Source organism: Artibeus jamaicensis, unplaced genomic scaffold, assembly GCF_021234435.1.
Source record: "Artibeus jamaicensis isolate MK-2021 breed Jamaican fruit bat unplaced genomic scaffold, CSHL_Jam_final scaffold_625, whole genome shotgun sequence".
Taxonomy (NCBI): Eukaryota; Metazoa; Chordata; class Mammalia; order Chiroptera; family Phyllostomidae; genus Artibeus; species Artibeus jamaicensis.
In genome coordinates, this window is record NW_026522051.1 from 1,815,306 (window position 1) to 1,838,767 (window position 23,462).

Consider the following 23,462-nt stretch of genomic DNA (forward strand, 5'->3'; position numbering starts at 1 on the left):
TTGGCGGGAAATTTCCAAAATCATGGACAGTTCTGTTTCCGATATGTAATTACTTATATGACATAAGTGCTGTCTACACACACACACACACACACACACACACACACACACAAAACAAGAAGAGGAAGGAAGGGAGGCAGAAGGAAGAGATGGGGGATGAGAAAGGAAAGAAAGAAAAAGTTAAAAGCTTTAAACTCAAATAACAAGGATTTAATTTCTTTTTTTTTGAAGTAAAGAAATTTACGGAAGTTTTTTTTTAATTTCAATAGAATAAAATTGATGATATATAAAGGGTATATGGTATATTATTGCTCAGGAATAATAATAAGCTTTTTTTTACAAGTATGAAACTTTGAACTTGCCAGAAGACATACATTATTGTAGTACAAGGATTTAATTTCTGCCCCGTATTTATAAGGCTGGGATCACATCATCCATTGGAAAATAATGTATTAACCCTGGGAGCACGGATTCATTTCCCACCCAACTCCCAAGTTACTACTTATTTTATTATTATTTATTGATTCTAGAGAGAGGGAAAGGAAAAGAGAGAGAAATATCAATTTGATGTTCCATTTATTTATGCATTTGTTGGTTGATTCTCCTATGTGTCCTGATCAGGGACCAAACCAGCAACCTTGGCGTATTTGGCTGACACTGAACAACTGAACTACCCCGCCAGGCTCCCCTGAAGTTCTTATTGCTAAGTGGCAGTTGCTGGGAACTGGCCCGGAATGAGCTGGCAGTTCTGGTTCTGTCCCTCACGACTCAGAGGGTATGTCACAAACACTCATGTTAGGTACTACCTTTCTTGAAGAGGCAAAGAGGAGAGACACTCCTTGGTGACCAGCTAGCTTTCAACTCACTCCAGCCGAGGCGTGTGTGGCAGAGGTTGTCCTGTGCTTTCCAGCTCCGGAGACTTTAGGATTCTGCTGCTAAGGCTTCAGAGGAAACGCCTGGTTGCTAATTTGGTCACTGCTGAATCCATCCCGTCTGGACCACTTCTTCAGGATTGGGCCTGGGACACATCACACGCACTAAACAAAGGTGTGTTGAACAAGAGGTTGGACTCACCCCATAATCCCAACTTGAATAGAAATGAAACTTCTATCATTGTGAGAGCTTACAGCACTGATGCAATAAATTAAAAAGACAGGGTGTGGCATCTTTATAAGGACACAATCGGTAGGTAAGCAGTTCAGAATAACAGAGTCATTTGACTTGGGATACAGCTGTGTGGAAATGTGGCTGAGATGCCAGCCACTTGTCCTCTCACTGCCTGTTTACAGACTTGAAATACTCGAGGGGGGGGGCTGGGTTTCATTTCATTCCTTAGCCTCAGTTCTTGGATGAGCAAGTGCCTTGGGCAGAACAGGCAGGACGTGTGTAACGATTCCACATTCATCTCATCAGTTTCCACAGGGGTGCGTTACAGCACGGCCCTGGAAGGCATCGCTTTCCATTTTATTTACTTATTCACTTTGTGTGTGTGTGTGTGTGTGTGTGTGCCTACTGGATTTAGGTAGAATGCCTCAAGTCAGAAACCACGTCTATTCCTTTTTGCACATTGATGTCTAAAGCCGTGCCTGCTCATAAATTTCAGTGAAAATAGTAAAGAGCTTACCTGGCTGCATATACTCAGGTCCCCTTCCTCCCTCACCATGCCAGGTACATCTCTCTGAAAGCACACCCGTAAAAACATGCAGTAGCCATGCTTTCTAGCAGAGAACTTCCAGTTGAGCATGTATATGTGTATCTACATATACAAGTTTGCAAACATAAGTGTTTTTTCTGGGTTCATAAATGTGTGTGTGTGAGACATGAAATACACAGACCTAACTTACACTGGATGGTACATTCACTTGACTACATGTCTTTAAGGATCATCAGGTTGACCCGCCACACAGCTGTCTCCTCAGAGAAACTGCAGAAGGAGAAAAGCACGGAGATTAACCATTCATTTTCCTGTGGGCCGCCCCGTCCTGATCCATGGACCAGCCCAACAATGTCCTCACTGTAGCTATACTAGTTGAAAAGACAGGTTACCGCCAGCAGGAAGAGATTGTATGTTAAAAGGCCCTATTAACCAAAGTCTCCTTTGCATTAGGATGTGCAAGGTGAGCTAAAACTAACCCGAGAAGAGAGAAGATGAGCGCGTTACTAGCCAGTGGGTGTGGACTCTTCGGGCCACTGTGGCCACTCGATGACATCCCAAAGGCAGTCATGAGGTAAGAAGATTTCCTGTGCCCTCTTGAAGCACGCCAGGACTAAAATTTCAAAGCAATGTACTCTCAGGATTAAAAAAATGCAGTTCTTGCAGCTCTGTTCTATATCGGTGTATGGGTAAAATACAGAAAAATCAATATTGCTAAAAGCGATGAATTTCAACATATAACTGTGTACAGAACACTTGCACGGCTCCTGATGCCTGAAGAGAATACCCAGACATTACACTTTCTTTTGCCAGGACCCCCACAATTGTGCTCCTCTAGCCTTTTCCAAACTTGTTGTTCATCGCTTTCCCACTCGAACCTAATTCTTTAACTGTCTCAACTACTTGCAGTTGGTGCAATGGTGCTTGGTGCGTTCATGTCCTTGGATATGGTACGTTTGTGTCCTTGGATATGCTATTGCCTTTCCCTAGGTTATCGCTGCTATGCTGCCTGCTAAGCAAATTGCTACTTGTCCCCTGGGAGTCCTCCGACCCTCTGTCTGCCACGATAAGTGGGTTAGTCCCTTTTTTGTGCCGACATTCTGCTTGTCCCATGCTGCCATTTTGACAGTCATTGGCACATTCAACAGTTATTTGTTTACATGCTTGCTGACCCCGAAGTCTGTCATTGCATCCAATGTGGCAGCAGCTACTGATTATTAGTTCTTACTGTGTGCCAGATGCTGAGACTGGAAATGTAATTGGCAATTTATAATTTTATACCCTTCACATCACTCTGTCTGGAGACGATAGGGCTATAAAAACAAGTCATGTCCGTAAAGTAGAGGGAATACAGTAGGAGATGAGAGAAGACCATTTGAGTCTGGAGCTTAGGGAAAGCTTCCGGGAGGGACAGAGGTTTGCAGAAGGAGCAGACTGTGATGTCAGCAGGAAAGCTTCCCAAAGCAATGCAGCCTGAATCCTCCAGCTCCAAACCACCCTCAGAAGACAGCCCTGGGGTTGTCTGAGTTTAAACAGTTCTGTCATGGGTGGTTTTGTGGGACTTCGCATTTCTCCCCTCCACACATTGAATTACGAGTGGTGAGGCAGTAATTGCTTTTTCTTCATACTTTTAAACTGCTCACTATTGCTGTTGGTATTCAGAATAAAAGTTGACAAAGTTAAGGATGAAGCTGAAATAAAAATAACCTCTGGCTTTTTCATGTAATCTTACTGTGTACAAGACTGTCACAAAATATGAACTCATTTTCTCCTCAACTCAGTCTTTTGTAGTAGGTGCCTCAACATTTCTGACTGAAGACAGAGTTTAATTGACTGGTCCAGACTCATATGATGAATGCATGGTTTTCAAACCCCTGACTCAGCTGATAACAATCACTAGCATTGGTATCATTTTACATATGCCTTGTCGTTTAACATTACAATAACTCTAAGACCTATGAATGACTATCATCCTTATTTTATGGATGAGAAAACTGAGGCCTATAATGTTAAGCTTGCTCAAGGTCGGAGAGCAAATGAGTGGTGGGTCAGGCACTCTAACACAGGTCTGACTCCAGAGTTTGCTCCTAACCACTGCCGAGCTGTTCCAAGTATGGAATGGTGGATGGCTGCGTTCAAAGAATCTATAATCCATTGGGGAGGGGATGGGAACAAGAGGAAAATGTTAAATTAATACCTATAAAATTACCCAGGATTAACGATGGCTTCTGAGCTTTTCAGTTTACCTTTAGAATTATTTCATTTCATTCCATTATATCTCCGCATGAATTTCTCTTATTTCTCTTGCTTTCTATCTTTGGTCACCTCAGGACATTTTTCGGTCCTTAAGTATTGTTTTGTCTCTAATCAAAGGCATATGGCCCCTTACATGTTACCCTTCCTATCCCTTAACCTCTTCTTTTTATAGCCTTTTCTCTCTCTTTGTGCTGTGTTACATGCTATTCCCTCAGATTATTCACAAATTTTCTCTTCAGTGGTATTTAACTTGATACGTAATCCATCCATTAAGTGGATGGATTGCCTTGCTATATTTTTTTTAAATGACCGTGTTGAGGAAGAATTTTCATACAATAAAGGGAGAGCATTGCAAGTAGTCTAATCAGTTGTGACAAATGGGTCCCAGTCCCCTCCAGCCTGCTGGTAGTCTTTCCCCTAGCTGTGCCTGCAACAAGTCCCCAGTGCTGCTTTTGGTCCTAATAGGTCAGTTGTTCTTTTATATTCAAGAATTCTGTATATAAGGAATCAAACCATGTTTCTTTTATCATGTTTTTTTTAGATTTATTCATGTTGTTGCATATATCAGTAGTTGGCATTTTCTTTTTTAATGCTGAGTGGTATCCATCGTGTGGACACCCCACGATCTGTACCCGCTGACACTGATGGACATTTGGTTTGTTTCCGGTTTTGCATTATTATGCATAAAGCTGCCACGGCCATTTGCGAACACCGCTGTTTGTGGACACATGTTTTCATCTCTCTTAGGTAAATATTTCTAGCAGTGAGATTGCTGGGTCATATGGTAAAGGCATGCTTAGCCGTTGCAGAAACTGCCCAGCTGGCTTCCAAGGTGGTGGTACCATTTGCATTCTCACTAGCAATGCAGGACTGCTGTTGCTCCAGATTCTTGCCAGCATTTGGTACTGTCTGGTGTTTTCACAGTAATCATTACAGTGGGTGTTGTGGTAAGCAAAATAACGACACCCCCCCTAATGATTCCCACGTCCTAATCCCTCAAACCTGTAAATGAATGACCTTACGTGGCAAAAGGGACTTGAGAGATGTGACTCAAGTTAAGAACCTACCTTAACCTACAAAGATTATCCTGGATTATCCAGCAGGGCCTTCATAACTTTAAAAGTGGAATTCCTGGCGGTGGTCACAGAAAGATGTGACAAGAGAAGGGGGACCAGCCAGATGACAGTGTCAGAAGGACTTGACCCACTGCTGCTGGCTTGGAAGATGGAGGCCAGAGGCCATGAGGGCAGGAATGTGGCTGGACGGCCTCGAGAGGCTGAGACAGGGAAGGAAACACCCTCCCGGTGGCCTCTTGGCCTGCTGCCCACTTTGATTTTGGCCCACTGAGACCCACTTCAGACTTCCAGCTTACAGCAGTGAAAGACGATACATTGGGGTTGTTTGCAGTCATTCAGGTTGAGGTCATTGGTTGCTGCAGGAATAGAAAACCAATATGGGTCTATAGTACATCTCATTATGGAATATTTTCCCATTTCCCTGATGACTAATGAAATTATCATATGCTTATTGGCCAGCCATATAAGCATATGGAAAGTCTTTTGTGAAGTCTTTGTACAGAGCTTTTACTCACTTTTAATTGGGCTGTTTAGGTTTTTAGTACTGAGTTACAATAGTGCTTTTAATGTCATGAAAACAATTCCTTTGCCAGATTGTTTATGGCATATACCTTCTCTCAGTCCATGACTTGCCTTTTCATTTTTTAAGGTATCTTTCAAAGAGAAATTTTAAATTTTGATGACATCAAGTTAAATTTATTTTTTTATATGAAGGTTCTTTATGTATCATGTCTAAGAAATATTTACTCAAATATTTTTTTCTTATGTTCTCGGTTAGGAGTTTTATAGTTCTAGACCTGAGGTTTGTATCTATGATCCTTATAAACTGATCCTCAGTTTTGTATGTGGTGCAAAGAAAGAATTGAGGCCCATTGATTTTCAATAGTATATTCAGTTTTCCAGAACCTTTTGTTAAAAATCTATATTTTTTCTATTGAATTAATTTGGCACTTTTATCAAAAATTAATAGAACCAAGTTTCATTATGAGACCATGATGAAAGATAGGCACTTCTTATTTCCACTAAGCACAGCTAAAATTCCTGGATGTTACGTCCGTCACCAACATTTGTTAGAATGCTGAAAGCTGAAGAGCAGAAAGCAGACGAACCAGAGACCCAAGGAATGACACACTAGTAAGTTCCCTGAGTTTCTGTTTTGCCTAATACATTCCATGCTGGGTGCCGGAGAAGCTAACAACTCAGAAAAGCAAATATGAGCAGACCAAAAACACCCCAAGAAAAGCTTTCTCTTGCCCAAGGAACAAGAAAGGGGCAAGCTAAGAAGACAAATTGTTTCATCCATAACTTCCCTAAGTCCATCCAAATACTATGGAAAAACTATGGTAACACTCTCCCCCTTCTCAACAAAAGCCAAGGGCAGAGCCTACATTTCCCTGCTCAGCCGCTAAAAGAAGGCACCTTCTCCAACAGAGCTTTCTTGCAACCATTCGGCGGTAAAAGACCTTTCACGCCGTGGTGTCAATGGAGGCCACGTGGAAAGCAACAGAGACACGACCGCACCAATGTTTTGGAGTTGTTTTCCAGTTTCCCCTTTGCTATTATGTACAACACTATTATAATTCTAGAACCAATCTCACTGTGCACACATGCTAGAATGTTGTAAGGCACATAACAAGGAGTAGAACGCAAAGGTTTAGAGTATATGCCTGTTCAACTTTGCAACATAATGCAAGACGTCCCTATGTACACTTACACCTGAAATGTTTACTAAACAGTTTCCAGGGGTCCACATTTTCACCGGCGCTTGGTTTTGTCAGACTACTTTTTCACCCTGGTCAGTGTAAAATAGCATCTTTTTATGGTCTTAATCGGTATTTTCCTGGTTACTGTTGAGGTGGAGTATCTTTTCATGCCATTTCTTCTGGTTTCTTTTTCCACTTTTTGTTCTTTGTCCATTTTCCCATTCGGCTTATTGCTTTTTTCTATTTGATTCATTGGAGATTGTTTTTTAAAAAATTTATTCTACCCTGGCTGGTGTGGCTCAGTGGATTGAGTGCTGGCCTGTGAACCAAAGGGTGGACGGCTTGATTACCAGTCAGGGCACATGTCTGGGTTGTGGGCCAGGTCCCCAGCAGGGGGTATGGGAGAGGCAACCACACATGGATGTTTTTCTCCCCCCCCCTTCCCCTCTCTAAAAATAAACAAAATCTTTAAAAAATGTATTCAATTTATTTAAACCAAAAAAAAAATTTTACCCACATCTCTTACCCCTTTGCTACAGACTGACAGGTTCTTTAGTTCAGTCCCATTTTCAGTTTATCTCTTTGTTGCTCTAGTTTTCAGCTCTTTCTTTTTGGCTGTGGGCACTTCCTCTAGACTTTTGTTGTTATTTCAAGCTCAGGATGCAGTTTTTTTTTTTAACTCCAACATTTACTCAGTACCAGCTGTGGGATGGATGCTGTTTTAAGCACACAGAAGTGAACAAAACAACCTCTCTGATCCCAGAGAGCTTACATTGCTTGTAAGCCCAAAGAATGCTTGTTGTCTGATCTGTGCAGTTTAATGGATATTGTGTTCTCAACTTTGGGTATTGTAGGGTATTCTAGCCAACCATGTTAAATTTTAATTTGTTAAATTTTGTATCAGTTTCCAGAATAAATAGGTGAGAAAACAAACATATAATAGGAAATGCCAGTTAGAAAGAACTGCAGTACTTTAAGTAAGATATGGTTAGTCTAGTAGGTAGAAGTGGGAAATGAAAAGCTGGATTGCAGGAAAATTTGAAAGCAGTGATACTAGAATTGTGTTTAGAGATAAGCGTGATACAGAGGAAGATGTCGAAGTTAGCTCCAAATAGTCTTCCCTGGAAGACTGAAAAAAATGACCACAACACTGGCTTAAATAGTGTTGCTCGTGGGAATGGATGAGCAGATAAGGATGGTATCTCTTAGCGGGTGTGGTCTGTCCCTCTGTATTTAATATTCCGTGTAGCGCACTGCAGTACCTTATGCATGTGAAAAAGGCTGTGAAGAACTAAGTAGACATGGCCCTCAGTGACTGAATATATACAACTAGATGAGAGTAAGCGACGGGATTACAGGCGAGGAGAGGAAGTGGAGGTGCCCTGCTTTGTAACCCCAGAGCCTGGTTTGGTGTTCGGCACAAAACTGGCCCTCAATATTTATTGAACAAAGGTTCGTGAGCCCTTTGCAGAGATGTGAAAGCAGACTTTTACTTGCTAAGGTTCAAGGACATCCTTTCTTCCCCATGGCCTGCACCGCCCGCCCACCGTTGCCTGCCTCAAAGGAAACAATTCCAAACGTACCCCGATTTAGGGATAATTACAAGAGGAGGTGGAGTTTCACTAGCTCTGTGTGTATGTGTGTGTGTGTGTGTGTATACAGCGCGTTCTAGATCTACGATACCAAGGAGGAAGTTGACGATTTGTCACGGAATCAAAGTCGCTACTAATTTTGCACCAGGTCGACCTATCTGCACAAGATAGAGCTGCACTGCACGGTGACTAGGCCACGATGCCACCACCGCTGACCCTCAAATCGCCGCAAAGCCCTCTACGCTCGGCTCCTGGGCGCTGCGGTGCCCGGGCGGCACCTCTACTGAGCCTGCGCGTCGCGGCTGGCGCATGCGCCTTGCAGCGAGGCGGCAGAGGCGGTGCTGAGCGCTCTGGGCGGCTGCTGTGTTTTGGGGCCTGGGAGCCGTGGGAGGAGTCCGCGGTCTCACTGTGGTAACCTGGTAACCGCAGCCCCCGCCTTGCAGGCCTCAGGACTGTCACTGCCTTTGGGGTCGGGGGACTTTGGCCATCATTTCCGGAGACAGTCCCTCCGGCCTCTCTTCCCACGCCGTCGCCGCCGCCATGCAAGGGGAGGACGCCAGATACCTCAAAAGGTGACGACTCCCCGAGGCGCGGCTCCACCCTCCTGGCCCGCAGCCCTGAAGATACTCCCAGGGGATCTTGGGCTTGGCCTGGAGGTGTCACTGGGCAATGAAGAGGGGTGGACACGGGGAGAAGTCGCGGAAAGGGAAGGGCCAGTGCTCTGCGTAAAGAGGTTCTGCAGCCGCCCACCTGGCTCGGCGGAGCGCTGACAGCGCTGGAGGTGGCTCCTGGCCGCCTCACCTTGTTGGCTGGAGGGGGGCGGGGGGCGGGGGAACCCCTCTTGCCCACCCCCTCTGCCTCCTCATCCCAATTCTGCATTTCCCCTAATAGGTAAAACCCGTGGGGCCCTGGAAGTGAAGTCTCCCAGCACCTCTGCTGTCTGTCTCCAGGTTGGGGATCGCTGACCAGAGGTTCTGGAGAGATGCCCGGGAAAGAAGTGATGGCTTTTCATTTACTAGAGGCTGCGCTGGGACGGTGCTTCCCAGCGTCCCTCTGCTTGCCTCTCAGTTTCATGCGTTCGACTGCCATGTGTACAGTGTCGTTTTTGTAGGATTTTAATGATCAAGAGGTTTGTGCAGGAGCTCGACAGTGGAACAGGCCGTCATTATCTTTGTTTAGAAACACTTGTGTCAGTTACTCTTTAAAGAAAACTGTATGTCTGTCGGGATTGTTTGTTTGACTCCTGTCAAAGATAAGACCATCCCTGACAGAAAGGACACCTCTCAGTGGACAGAGAGTTTGCAATCATCCAGTAGGGGAAAACCGTCATTCGGATGCTCTGTGTTTAAAGGCCCCGTTCTGATTGGGTGAATACCCTGGGGAAGGCACATGTATCCTTTTGAACAGTTTCCTTATCTAAAAACAGGACAAATATTGCCTTACCAGAGATTCGAGGGCCAAATGTGAAAATCCTTTGAAAAGATAAAAACATGCTTGTAAGGTGGGGGTATTAGCGTAAGTCACAGTGTGCTTTTACTGAACATATTTCCCTTGGCTTGGCAGGGCCCTGATCTCCACAGAAGGATCTTCTGATCTTTACTAGACTCATAAAAGGGGCTCAGACAGTAGATAATCAACCAGCCAATCAGCGAACTGCACTGCCTTTGCAGGACTGGGGCATCTGTCTTGCCCGCCCTTCTCATCTTGTATAAATAGATCTGAAACTGCTGAATGAACAGGCTGTATCAGTAAATTTTTTACAAAGGGACATATAATCCCAACAGGCATATAGTCAGTATTTATCTCCTCACTGAATTTTGCTTACATTGATCTTCTTGATTGAAAATTTTGTCACAGAAGAAAATACATTCTTTCTTCTACTTTAAATAAATACAAGTTTGTCCTAGAGCAAACATATGCTAATTATATGTTTATCTTATTGAGGAACCACTGACTTGCTTTCCACGTTCACTGCGTCATTTTACATTCCCACCAGCAGCGTATGCAAGTTCCAATTTCTTCACATCCTTGCCAACACTTGTTATATATTTATTTTTTTAAATTAGGGCTCTTCTAACGGATGTGAAGTGATGTCTTACAGTTTTAATTTACATTTCCCTAGCTTCTAGTGACACTGAGCGTCCTTTCATATGCTTCTTGGCCTTGGCATTCTTGGGAGAAAAGGGTTCTTTATATTTTCTGGATCTGGACCCCGATCAGATCAGTGCTTTGCAAATATTTTGTTTCATTCGGCAGATTGTGTTTTCACTCTCTTCATAGTCTCCTTTCATGTGCAAAGGTTTTACATTTATATTTCGTTTAGTTTTTGCTTTTTAAAAAATGTTGAAATAACTATGGATTTTAAAAATTCCCATCCTTTCCTCCCCTTTGTCAGCTGTCAACTTACTCTCTGTATTGTGGTCTGTTTCTGTTTTGTTTTGTTTTGTTTACGTGTTTGCTTCATATTTTTAGATCTTTGTTGCTGAGTGATACTCCTTTGTACGTGTGCACCACAGCTCCACCCATTCATCTGTTGGGGGCCGCCCCGGCTGCTGCCACATCTCGGCTGTGGTGCACACTGTGGCGGCGAGCACAGGGGTGTGCATATCTGGTGTTTGTGTTTCCTCCCCTTGAACACCCAGGAGTGGAATTGCTGGACCACGTGACAGTTCCGTCCGTACCTTTATGAGGACTCGCCAGCCTGTCTTCCGTCGTAGCTGCTCTAATTTACAGCCTCGCCAGCAGTCTGTGAGGTTCCCTTTCCCCCAACGTCCTTGTCAGCACTTGGTACTTGTTGATGGCCGTTCTGACAGGTGTGAGATATCTCGTTGTGGTTTTGATTTGTGTTTCCCCGATGATTGGTGATGTTGAGCATCTTTTCATGTGTCTGTTGGCCATCTGTATGCCCTCTTTGGAGAAATGTCTATTCTAGTTCTCTGCCCACTTTTTAAATTGTCCCCCCCCCCGTGTTCTGTTGTATGAGGTCCTTATATTTTTTTGGATGTTAACCCGTTGTTGGATGTATTATTTGCAAATATCTTTTCCCATTTAGTAGGTTGTCTTTTAATTTTGTCAGTAATTTCCATCACTGTACAAAACTTTTTAGTTTAATATAGTTCCATTTGTTTATTTTTTGTTGTTGTTCTTGCCCAAGGAGACATATCCAAAAGAGTATTACTAAGAGTGATGTAGAAGAATTTATTGGCAATGTTTTCCTCTAAGAATTTTTTGGGTCAGGTCTTACATTTAAGTCTTTAATCCATTTTGAATTTGCTTTTGTATAAGGTATGAGAAAGTAGTCCAATTTCATTTTTTTGCATGTGTCAGTCTAGTTTTTCCAATATCACTTATTAAAGAGACTGTCTTTACCCCATTGTATATTCTTGCTTCCTTTGTCATAGATTAATTGACCGTGTAAGTAAGGATTTTCTGTTCTTTGGGCTCTCTATTCTATTGATCTATATACCTTTTTTTGTACCAGTACCTCACTGTTTTAATTCTTATAGCTTTGTAGTATAGTTTGATATCAGGGAGCATGATAACACCCATTTTTTTGTGTCTCAAGATTTCGTTGGCTATTTGGGGTCTTTCTAGCTTGATATATATTTTAAATCATTTGTTCTAATTCTGAGAAGCACGCCATTGTTATTTCATAAGGATTGAATTGAATCTCTATATATTGCTTTAGGTAGAAAGGACATTTTAACAATAATAATCCTTCAAATAAATGAGCAAGTTATAACCTTTCATTTATTTGTATCTTCTTCACTTCTTTTCTTTGGGTCTTACAGTTTTCAGAATACAGGCCTTTCACCTCTTTGGTTATATTTATTTCTACTAGGTATTTTTTGCTTTTGATGCAATTGTGAATGGAATTGTTTTCTTCATTCCTCCTTCTGATCATTCATTATTGGCATATAGAAACACAATAGGTTTCTGTATATTGTTCTTTCCCCCAGTGAAAGGTCTTGCCACCCTTGTTGAAGTCAATTGGCCATGTATGTAGGAGTTTACTCCTGGGCTCAGTTCTATTCCAATACTCTGGGGGTCTGTGTTTCTGCTAGTACTTCAGTGCTTTGATTACTGTAGTTTTGTCGTATGTGCTCAAATCAGGAAATGTGAGCCTTTCAACTTTGTTGTTCTTTTTCGAGATCGTTTTGGCTACTCAGGATCCCCGGTATCTCCACATGAATTTTATTATTTCTTTTCCATTTCCACAAAATAGGCTTTGGGGATTTGATAGGGGTTATATTGAATCATTAGGTCACTTTGAGGAATATTGTCATCTTAACTGTAAATCTGATGTAAATTCGTATGTTAATCCAGCCCACAGGCTTTTGGAGCTAGAACCTAGATAAAACTGTGGACATTTTGTGAGTTCTTAATCTACTTATGCTTATTTTTATTTTACATTATAGGAAAGTTAAGGGAGGAAACATCGATGTACATCCATCAGAAAAAGCACTCATTGTTCAATATGAGGTCGAAGCCACCATTCTTGGGGAAATGGGGGATCCCATGTTGGGAGAACGAAAAGAATGCCAAAAAATGTAAGTGTTCTTTACTCGTGTACACTTTGAAAGTAGCAAACATTGTGCAAAGTTCATAGAAATCTGCTGTTTTTTTAATCTACATAGATGATAAATGTTTATGGTGTTATTCTAGACATACTTCACGTTAGTGAAGCAAAGACAACATGAAACTATAAATACAGATATATTTACTTCCCAGTTACTACCTTCTGTGGCTGGAGTAAGTGGGTTTAAACATCAGCAAGGGACAACCTAAGGACCTCAGGTTTGGGATGCTCTGGCTACACAGGAGCTGGCGAGGGGTCCCACTGGGGGACCCAAGGAGGACGTGGTAGCTTGGTAGTTTGGAGGTTTAGTCAATGGCAGCAGCTGGGGGACACTCGTATAGCCCAAGACAGGCATGGTGTGAGACTGTCATTACATTTGGTTGAGACCCAGGTTGAGAAGGCTTGTATTTCATTTCTCTTTACTGGGAAAAGGAAGGTATAAGCCCATCTTCAAGAGAGTCCCAGTTTCTGAAGACTTCTTTATGAGAAACTGGTGTTTAGAGTCCAAAAATAATGTGGATATTTTTCTTGCGAGTTTTTGATGTTCTTAAGAGGCATGGGCTGCCTAATGAAGATTCTAATTTCTCATTGTAGGAATAATCAGTAAACATACAGGTAACACTCACTGAGGATCCTAGTTGCACCTATTTTTTTTCTTTGTATTTTATAATAAGGGAAGGATTTAAGAGTCCTGCACACTAAAAGGAGAAAATCTCTCTGTTACTTTTAATGGAAAAGAAGACGAATCAGATTGCTAATATCCATGCTGGTAGCCTAAAAAGAAATAGAAACAACTGCTTTGTTAAATCAAGATACCACTGCATACCTATTAGAATTGGTAAAATCCCAACACTGACAGGACCTCATTTACTGCGAGTGGAAGTGTGAAGTGGTGTCGCCACTTTGGAAGACAATTTGGCAGTTTCTTCCAAAGCTAAACATAAACTTACCATACAAACCAGCAGTTGTGCTCCTACATATTAACCCAAATGAGCTGGAAGCTATGTCCACACAAAAACCTGTACATGAATGTTTATAAGAGCTTTATTTATAATTGTCAATAATTGGAAGCAGTGAACTTGCCCTTCAGTTGGCAAATGGTTAAGCGGGCAGTGGTGCATCCATACACTGCAGTGTTATTCAGCACTTAAAAGAAACCAGCTCCCAAGCTATGAAAAGACATTGGGACAGGGGGTGCGGACCTAGGTACATATTACTAAGTGAAAGAAGCCAGACTTGGAAATGCTACATTCTGTATGATCCCAACTATAGAACATTCTAGAAAAGGAAAACTAAAGTAAAGAGGATGAAGGTTGCCAGGGGATAAAGGGGTGGGGGAGGAGAGAGTGGATGGAGCCCAGAGCGTGCTGAGGGTGGTGAAAGGTTCTGTAGGGTAACTGTGATGCTGGATACACGGCATGATGCATTCGCCAGCGCCCACAGAACTGTACAACAGAGTAAATCCTGATGTAAACTCTGGGCTTGCATTTATAGTAATGTATCATCATCAGTCCATCAGCTGTAACAAAGACTCCACACTGATGCAGGATGGTAGTAACAGAAAAAAAATACCTTGGTTGGGAGTAGTGGGGGTATATATGGGAACTCTGTACTTCATGCACAGTTTTTCTGTGAGCCTAAAACTGCTCTAAAAAAGACTAGTAAGAAATTGTAACATTGTGTTTATAGCATTTTTATTGTGTCTCTTTTGATCAGATTTATAGAAACTGTCAGGATTTCCAAGTTCCTTGCTAAAAGTAAACATGAGAGGTCTTGTGAAAATTTTTGACTGAAAGGATTCTCCTTTCTATCTCTGTCTCTTGATGTGGAGTAAAATTATAAAACATATAATGGAGAGTTTAAAGGACTGAAAAGGTAGGAATATAAACCCCCCAAAAGTAAAATAAAGGGACAGAGTATTGCTAGGGTTCTTCACTGCAAACATTGGAAGCCACTGTAGCAAATTTAAACACAAAGGGAACTTACTAAAGGCTGTCAGGTAGACTCCTTGGAGGACCAGACTTGGGGATGGCCGTGTAGCTGTGAATAATTCCTAAGTCACTCCACTGGACTCACTTCAGGAGAGATCGCCTGCATCCGAACAGTGACTCCAGACGCTTAGTGCAGGACCTTTCTCCGAGGTCTCTGTCCCCAGGCCTCTGACACCTTGATGTCTTCCCAGATAGTGGCACTTTACCAAGAGATGATTCTATACAGTAGCTGCCTTCCCATGTTTATCTTCTTGAATCTAAGCCTCGCATGAGAACGTCTGCTTGAGTCTTCACCCTGAATCTAATTTTATGTTCTCATAGCTCTCCCTGGTGCCACAAATTCATATAAATGGGCAATTTTTGCAGACTCTGACCAATCTCTTTTAATTAAGCTCCCAGTGAATCTCCTAGACTAAATTAAAAAGGAGGAACAAGCTGGTTTATTTTTTTATGTACTAACAAGCATGAAATATTCCTGAAGATTCCTCGTATAGCTCTTAAAATGTATCCCGCTTTCATTCTTCTTCTTTCTACATGATTTCCACGAGAAGCACTGAATCCCGAGGTAGTCAGTAGTCAGTGCGTCCTGTCCCTAACTGGCAGACTTCAGTGACTGGGGCCGTAGGCAGGAAGGCGGCTGGTCTCTGGCGGTAGGCATCTTCACGTCTGGTGACTGCAGACTCTGCACGCATCCCACCGGAAGGCTGTTTCAGAACGAGCTCTGAGTGTGCTCTCTGCTTGGAGGAGTCAGGTGCGGGCTTGATGTTCCTTTGGTTATCCTGTTTGTCCAGCTCAGAGAAAAATCATTGCCTCGCATCATTCCAAGCCCAGTTAGATCTAACGTTCTATTCTATTTCACTGAAAGTGGACGTGAGGTACATTTAAATGCTTTGAAAGTTATCTCTTTGAAGAAGGATTGCTTAAATCATCACCTCCCTTAAAAACACCTGAGTGGGAAAATTCTGGTCTGCCGCAGCATCCGTCTGAAGAGCCTCAACGCCAACACAGACATCGCCTCCCTGGCGCGGAAGGTGGTGGAAGAATGCAAGCTCATCCACCCCTCGAAGCTGAGCGAGGTGGAGCAGCTGCTGTACTACCTGCAGAACCGCCGCGACTCCTTGTCCGGGAAAGGTGAGGCGCGCTTCCGCAGGGCGGGGGCGCAGGCACAGGCTTGTTGGACTGTGGGGTGCGTGGTGGGGATACGTGGGGGGCTTGCTTTTGTTTTTAGTTTGTGCCAGGTCCGTGAATGAGTAAGCGAACGAATAGACGTATTAGTTTTCTCCACGTGGAGCTTTATATCAGATGGCTCCACACAAATGATGTTTCCGTTCCATGTTTCTCCTGGGGGCGCACACATGTGTTGAAATAGCGGCAGAGAAGCAAGTATCTGTCATGTGGACTGTAGGGTAATGGAAGGAGAGAATTTGGGGCAGAAAGCCCATTTTCTCCACTCCAACTAGACTTATGTTTTCTGAACTTTCTATTGACGGTTTATTATTTGAGTGGATAAATAGGTATTTCAATGTTAAAATATATGTTATGTGCTTTAGACTGCCCTAAAGGTATGTTTTATGAATCTTAAGAAAATACTACCCTTTCATTCCCGAACATTTCTGTGCCGACATTCCTATCGTTAATTCCCTCATTAAAGAACTACGCATTAAAATAGTAGAGCTAAGCGACTGATTACTTATAGAAGACATTTTCAGATAATCTAAACCAAAAGTGAAGTAAAATCAAAACACAGACATTTTAATGCAGCATCATCTCAGATTATTGACTGCTTAGTTGTTCCATTTCTTTTTTTATCAAATTTTTTTAGATTTTAATATTTTTATTTATCTTTAGAGGGGAAGGGAAGGAGAGAAGGAGAGAAATATCAATGTATGGTTGCCTCTCGTGGGTACCCTGCTGGGAACTGGCCTGCAACCCAGGCATGTGCCGGTGACTGGGAATCGAACCACGTTACTCTGGTTGGCAGGCCCGTGCTCAATCCACTGAGCTACACCAGCCAGGCCTGGTTGTTCCATGTCATAGTATTGTTTACATATCTTTCTTTCACCATGGATGAATTCCAAAATATGGTGTCTCTGAAATAATGTATAAAGGCCTCAGTTTTGACTGTACTAAGTAAAAAAAAATTAAATAGAAAATTAGTTTAAACTTTTTTTCAAGTTTGTCTTCTCTTTCATTCATAGCAAATAAAATGTCTTGTGCCTAATATACATTATACTTTTATTAAATAGAGTTACTGACTCACATTACATGATCAGTAGGTATTTGTTGAGTGAATTGGATGGCTGTGAACTTATTTAAAAGCAAAATGAAGCATTTTGAACTTGATTGCTTCCAACTACATAGCTGACACTTAGTGTACACTTATTACTTATTGATAATAAGTATTAAAAGGAAAATAGCAAGGAGACTTTTTATTAAACATTTCATATTACGGTATTGTTGCTGAGATGCCTGTAAATGATAAAAGAGTGAGCAAAGCAAGTCCTGTACTTTTTTACAGGTATGTGTGTAGTTATTGTGGGAAGTACAAAATAGTTAAAATTGGTCTTTACTAATGTGAAATTAATATAGTTTCACTGCCATTTATAATAAAATGTCTTTAAACTAAAGAACAGCCTTTCAGTGTTTTCAGGGTAAATCAGTCTCCTCACCGCTGTCCTCAAAAATTAGGGGAATGTGAGCAAATTTTTCATATCATCTTATGTGAATACATTAGTCAAATCAATATATTTCTCTGTATAGGTATTAATACTTGAAAACATGAAATTATGTCTATATTAAATATATACTTATTTTCTTAAACTTTTTTCTTGACTATTTTTACTTGGTATTCACTGTCTCAAAACCAGAAATATTGCCCTAAATGGGATTGAAACAAAACAATAATATGTATTTGATTATAGATTCTTTACCTTTAGTGATTGTTTTCTTTCCTTAATTAAAAACACTGTCAAAGTAAATTATCTATTTGAGGCAAAATCTAGCTTTTCAGAAAACATAATCTTATATAGAATGGCCAACATTCTCTGAAAAGAATCAAGGCTAATTTCCATTAAATGTTTGCTAATTACAGAATCAAAATATGATATTATTAGAACTTATTTTAATGTACATGCATTGCTTAGGTTAATCCACATCAGTGAAGTTATTTTTGATAATTTTTTTATTAGAAATTGAAATTCTGCCATGAATCAAATAATCTGAGTGTAACGAAGGGCTCAGAGCTGTTTTCAGCACCTTTGGTTACCTCTTCACTGTATTCGGAAGCCAGTGAGAATTAACCCAAATATTAAATATTTGCCTTTTAATTTATGATTCAAATTTTACTTATTTAAAACAATGTTAGCAACTATTCTTTATTTTATCTTTGAACTGTACTCATTTCTTTTTCTTTGTTAATTTTATGTTAGTTTTAATATTGCTCAGTTTATTTTTTCTTTGCCTTACTGATTTTCCTATTCCCACCTTAACTGTGAATTAGAAGGAGAAAGAGAGAAAAGTTGACTCTTTTGCTTCTTGTTGGTGAGTCTGGCTGTTTATCTGCCCAAAAAGCCGACTGAGGAGGGGGGTAAAATCGCTGCCTGAGCTACTTGGGGGTATTTGTTGATTTGATCTGTTTATATGCTCCTTGGTTTATCCTCGGTAGAACAGATGGATTACAGATGAGCATTTTTCTATGCATTGAAAAAAAGATCATTTTATAACCTATTGGGTTTTAAGATCCCTTACTTAGCTAGAGTTAATCAACTGCTGAAAATCAGAATTACTCAGAAGTGCTAAATTCCTACTTCTAGTCATTAAAAAAAATTTTTTTTACAGAAAAAAAAGAAAAATCAAGCAAGCCTAAGGATCCACCTCCTTTTGAAGGAATGGAGGTAAGACTGTATTACAATCTACTAGAAAACTGATTGTAAGGCGTGTATTTTACCACCAACAATTGATACAGTTGCATTACACAGATGTGGAATTTTAAAAAGTAATTGAAGTTAGAAGTACCTGAAAAAGGTAGAAAATAAGTATCTAGTTGATAAAAGCAGAAAATACTTGGTATGTTTTTAGACAACTTATTTTAATAGAAAAGGAAGTTGTGTTTTAAATATTCCTATTGTGGTGGGTTTTGAAATGTTATTTAATCTGTTGATACAAATTACTTTGCATGACATTTAAAGCAATTTTTAATTGATAGACCAAGATCCCATTTTATCTTGTGGTTCGTAATTCTGTACTGGAGTCCTGGCTCCCAGGGGTCTGGTCTCCTCCCCTACGAAAAGACTGTGAGTCCTTTGAACACGTGTCTGTTACTGTGAAGTATAATGTATCGATCACAGACCATCATCCTTTTGACAGTGGCTCTGTGAAGCACTGCTGTTCTCTTGGAGTACCGTCTTCCTCTTCCTTTGTTTCAGATTGACGAAGTTGCTAACATCAACGACATGGATGAATACATTGAGTTATTATACGAAGATATTCCTGACAAGGTTCGGGGCTCTGCTTTGATCCTGCAACTTGCTCGAAATCCTGATAACCTGGAAGAGCTACTATTAAATGGTAACTTATATTTATAAACACTAAAATTAGAAAATCATTGTGAAACGTGATTTTTAAATTCATTACATTAGAGGAGTAAGCTAAAATGATTTGTACTAAACTTAAAAATACAGTAATTTCCCGACGCTTTATTACCTTTGTACTTTTTCAAATTTTTCACGTGAGAGAATAGTATTTAAATATTCTCTGGAGAATTCACAAGTCCTTCAATTTAAATAAGGGGGGGTCAAGCATTAATGGTGCCGTATCTTTTCTTCTACCTGGGGACACTTTTTTAGTGTTTCTACTAAGATACACGGTGAAGCTTTTGACATCTGTCGCATTTAGCCTGAAGGACTAACCCCTTTAATGTGTCTCATAGGGAAGGCCTGCTGTCAACAAGTTCTCAGAGTTCTTATTTTCTCGGGAATGGCTTAACTGGTCCTTGGTGCTTGGAGGATAGTTTTGCTGGGTAGAGAACTGTGTGTTGATTGTGTTTTTCTTTCAGCACTTTGAAAGTCATGCCACTCCCTTCCTGTCTGTGATTTCTGGTGTGAAATTCACTGGTAGTCTTGTTGAGGATCCTGTGTGCATCTCGAGTTGCTTTTCTCTTGCTGCTTTTTATTTTCTTTGCTTTTGGCTTTTGCCAGTTTGACTATGATGTGATTAGGCATTGATATCTTTGCATTTATCTTGCTTAGAAGTTTACAGAACTTCTTGGATGTGCAGGTTAATGTTCTTCAGCCAACTCGGGAAGTTTTTAGCCATTATTTGTTAAAGGTTCATTTTGCTTTTTTCCTTCTCTCCTCTTGGAACTCCCATTTTGTTTATTTTACTGTGCTTGTTGATATCCCCCAGGTCTTTGAGGCTCTGTTTATTTATTTTTCAGTCTGTTCCTAAGACAAGATAATTTTCATTGATGTGCCTTATATTTGTTGATTCTTTTTTCTAGTGTACATCTGCTGACATGATTTCTAATGAATTTTTTTTCAGATATTGTGTTTTGCAATTGCAGAAAATGGTTCATTTTTTAAATAATGTGTATCTCTTCATGATATTCTCTGTTGAGACAGCATTCTCCTACCTTCTCACACTTTTCTTTGATTCCTTCAGTGTGTTTTCTTTAGTTCTTCGGGTGTGTTTACAATAGTCAACTTTAAATCTCCGTCTCACAGGATCAGCGTCTGAGCTTCCTCGGAGACGGTTTCTGTCCACTGCTCTGTTTCCTGGCTATGGGGCAGACTGTCCTGTTCCTTTGCATAGTTTGTATTTTTAACTGTTTTGAAATAATATTGTGGGAAGTCTGAAAATCTGCTTCCCATTCCTTCCAGGACTTGTTATTTCTCCTGTTTGTTTGTTTAGTGAGTTTCCCAGACTATTTCTATAAAGTTATCTTTGTGCAGCCACTGAATTTTCCGCTCTGTTAGCTTAATGGTCGCTGATGGTCGGATGGCCATTTCCCTAAATGCGTGGCACTGAGCGGCCCAGCTGCTGCCGAGGGACTCTGTGCATGTGTCGGGGCACGACTTCGGGGCTCAGGCAGGGAGGTTACAGCCTTCCCTTCACTCCCGGCTTGTGCATTGTCTGCCTCCAGGTTGGTCAAAGACATCAGGTCCTTCTCTGGTCTTTCTCTGGCACGTGCACCTCCCAGCACACGTGCATGGCCCTCTAGAATTCAGGGAACATTTCAGAGCTTTTCAAAGACTCTGTGAAAATCTTTTTCCAGTTATTTCTTTTAAAGTTTGTGGTCAGCCTCTTAATAAGTCCAACAAGCTGCTGCTCATAACTGCCATGTCTCCATGAGTAGTTTTCAACAGATGCCCTGGGTGTAAGGCTGCAAAGAGCACACTTTAAGTCAGGTCAAGGAAAGCAAACCCTGGAATGGAGACTTTCAGCAGGTGTCCAGATGGGTCGGGGAGAGACAGTTCTCTGGAGTAGGGCTCCGCTCTCTCCGGGTGCTGCCGGCCCGCCGCATCTCGCAGATACCATAGTTGTGATTTTCTTGTATATTTTGTCCATTTTTGTGTTATTTTGAGATCACCTTATTATATTCTCTAAAAAATCATAATGGAATTTTAATTAGGATTGCATTCAACTTGTAAATTAATTTTGTATTTTGACCTTTCGTAAACCCTGTAATTTTCTTTTGGCTATTTCTTGAATAACCCATGTAGAATTCCCATAGCTGTATTTTCATTGAGGTGTTTCTCTATACTAAAGGAGAAAAGTGAAATAAAATTTGAAAAGTGGGTCACTAAACCTATGCCTAAACTCATGACATAGTACATCACTTTCCAAAGTGTCTATGAAGTACTGTTTCCTCTGGGTTATAGTGGTAGAAGGCCCAGATCCTTTGTCGGGCAGGGCAAAGACTTTGGAGTCTTTGCTCTAAATATACGTTGCCTGTCTGTTTACTTGACTCTGCAATGACTTTGGAGTCCAGTGTATATTACATGCAGTCTGTCTGCATCGTGAATGTAACATGGAATGCCATTATGGGATTTCTTTTAGTTCGCTTTAAAACATTTCTTACTAAGTGGATTAATATCATAGTGAATTCTTATTGTCACGTAATCTGAATAGCCTGAAAGCTCAAATGAACTGAACACTTTTATTACAGTGATAAATACTGATAATGCAGTCCATGAAATATAATAGATCCTGAGTGCCAAGTTGAGTTCTGAATTATATATAACGCACATATATTACCTTATTTTTTAATTATTTCAAGAATTGGTAAGCCACATAGCAACATTATTTTGAAAAGTCTCATTACTTTATGTTTACTTAATATGTAGTAATTCTTGTTAATCGATTCATTAATTTTACCTTTCTCTAGATAAAAATCTAGCAGGGATGTTTATTAATCTACCCTGAAGCTAATTTTGTTAAAGATTTTTTTGTTTTACTTATGTCTGTTGGCATCAACTTAACATGTTATTAAAATATTAAACATTTTTCTATGCATAAGTTTTATTTGGTTATTAATTTGCTTTAATGGAGCTAGTGTTTGCCTGCTAAACTGCTCATTATTTTTTTAGTGTTGTTCTAGTTTTTTTTACTTATTCACAAACACCTTAAATCAGATGTTAATAAAGAAAAAAATTGGTACTGCTGTAGCAAGATTACAAGTGGAAATTCAGTTCAGGAAATAAATGGTCTTATTACTTTATTGTCACCCAAAATATACTTCTGTTACTTTATCTAGATTATATTTTATTTTTCTGTTTACAGGAATAGACTTAAAGCTGTGCGTTACAAGTTTTTAAGTGAAAGTTTGATTTCAGTTTTAAAAATAGCTTTCTGTGTTGGAAAGAAGCATCCTACTTTTTTGTCCCAGTTCCTCCTTAGCCGTGTTATTAATTCATAAGTAGACATCTAAAACCAATCATCCTTTATAGCAGAGGCAAGGCGCGTGATCATTTTTGTGCGTCCTCTTTCCCTTAGAAACCGCCCTGGGTGCACTGGCCAGAGTCCTGAGAGAAGACTGGAAGCACAGTGTGGAGTTAGCCACCAACATAATCTACATCTTCTTCTGTTTCTCCAGGTGAGTGAGTGCGGACGTCAGGAAGCAGAGTCCTCGTCCGTCTGCATCGCTCTCTGCGCGTGGCGTTGCTTTAGATTTTAGAGCACGGGTTCGCTCAGTCCTCTGTGTGTCTGCCCGTGCTCTGCCTCCGGACTCTGACTCTGTTTCCAGTCCTGTCCTCTCCTGTTCTGGTGCTAATTCAGTCTGTACTCACCCTCGTGTACACCCACGCACGCACGTCTGCGCACACTCACGTACACAGGGTAGGGTGGTGTGCTCCTTTAGAGTTGAAGGGTCTGGGCTCTGGGCGCAGACCCTCTCCGTTTGAATGTCAGTCCTACTGTTGATTATTCATTAAGTGTGTGGTCTTGGCCACATTACTTCTTGTGCCTCGGTTTCCTCACCTGCAAGCTGTGGATAATGATAGTAACACCCTTTTCAGATAGTTTTCAGAAGGAAGCCTGACCCAGATTAAGTCCAGTGAATGTTGTTTCACACACACACACACACACACACACACACACACACACGTGTGCGCAG

At 40.9% G+C, this 23,462-nt stretch overlaps 1 protein-coding gene across 3 annotated transcripts in view; it reads left to right on the top strand.

Annotated features, from left to right (window-relative positions):
- The first annotated feature begins 820 nt into the window (after window positions 1-820).
- The window catches only part of KIFAP3 (kinesin associated protein 3), a 113,828-nt gene continuing 91,186 nt past the window's right edge, over window positions 821-23,462 (top strand). Inside the window, exons 1-7 of one of the 3 annotated variants that reach the window (XM_053659376.1) lie at window positions 821-1,047; window positions 2,108-2,228; window positions 12,700-12,831; window positions 15,828-15,982; window positions 18,689-18,744; window positions 19,276-19,417; window positions 22,844-22,943. In XM_053659376.1, the coding sequence (XP_053515351.1) occupies window positions 2,149-2,228; window positions 12,700-12,831; window positions 15,828-15,982; window positions 18,689-18,744; window positions 19,276-19,417; window positions 22,844-22,943 (665 nt within the window). In that variant the 5' untranslated portion in view covers window positions 821-1,047; window positions 2,108-2,148. Of the gene's footprint in view, window positions 1,048-2,107; window positions 2,229-8,606; window positions 8,854-12,699; window positions 12,832-15,827; window positions 15,983-18,688; window positions 18,745-19,275; window positions 19,418-22,843; window positions 22,944-23,462 lie in introns of those variants that run through there. The other 2 variants (XM_053659375.1, XM_037167419.2) reach the window with 2 other exon arrangements.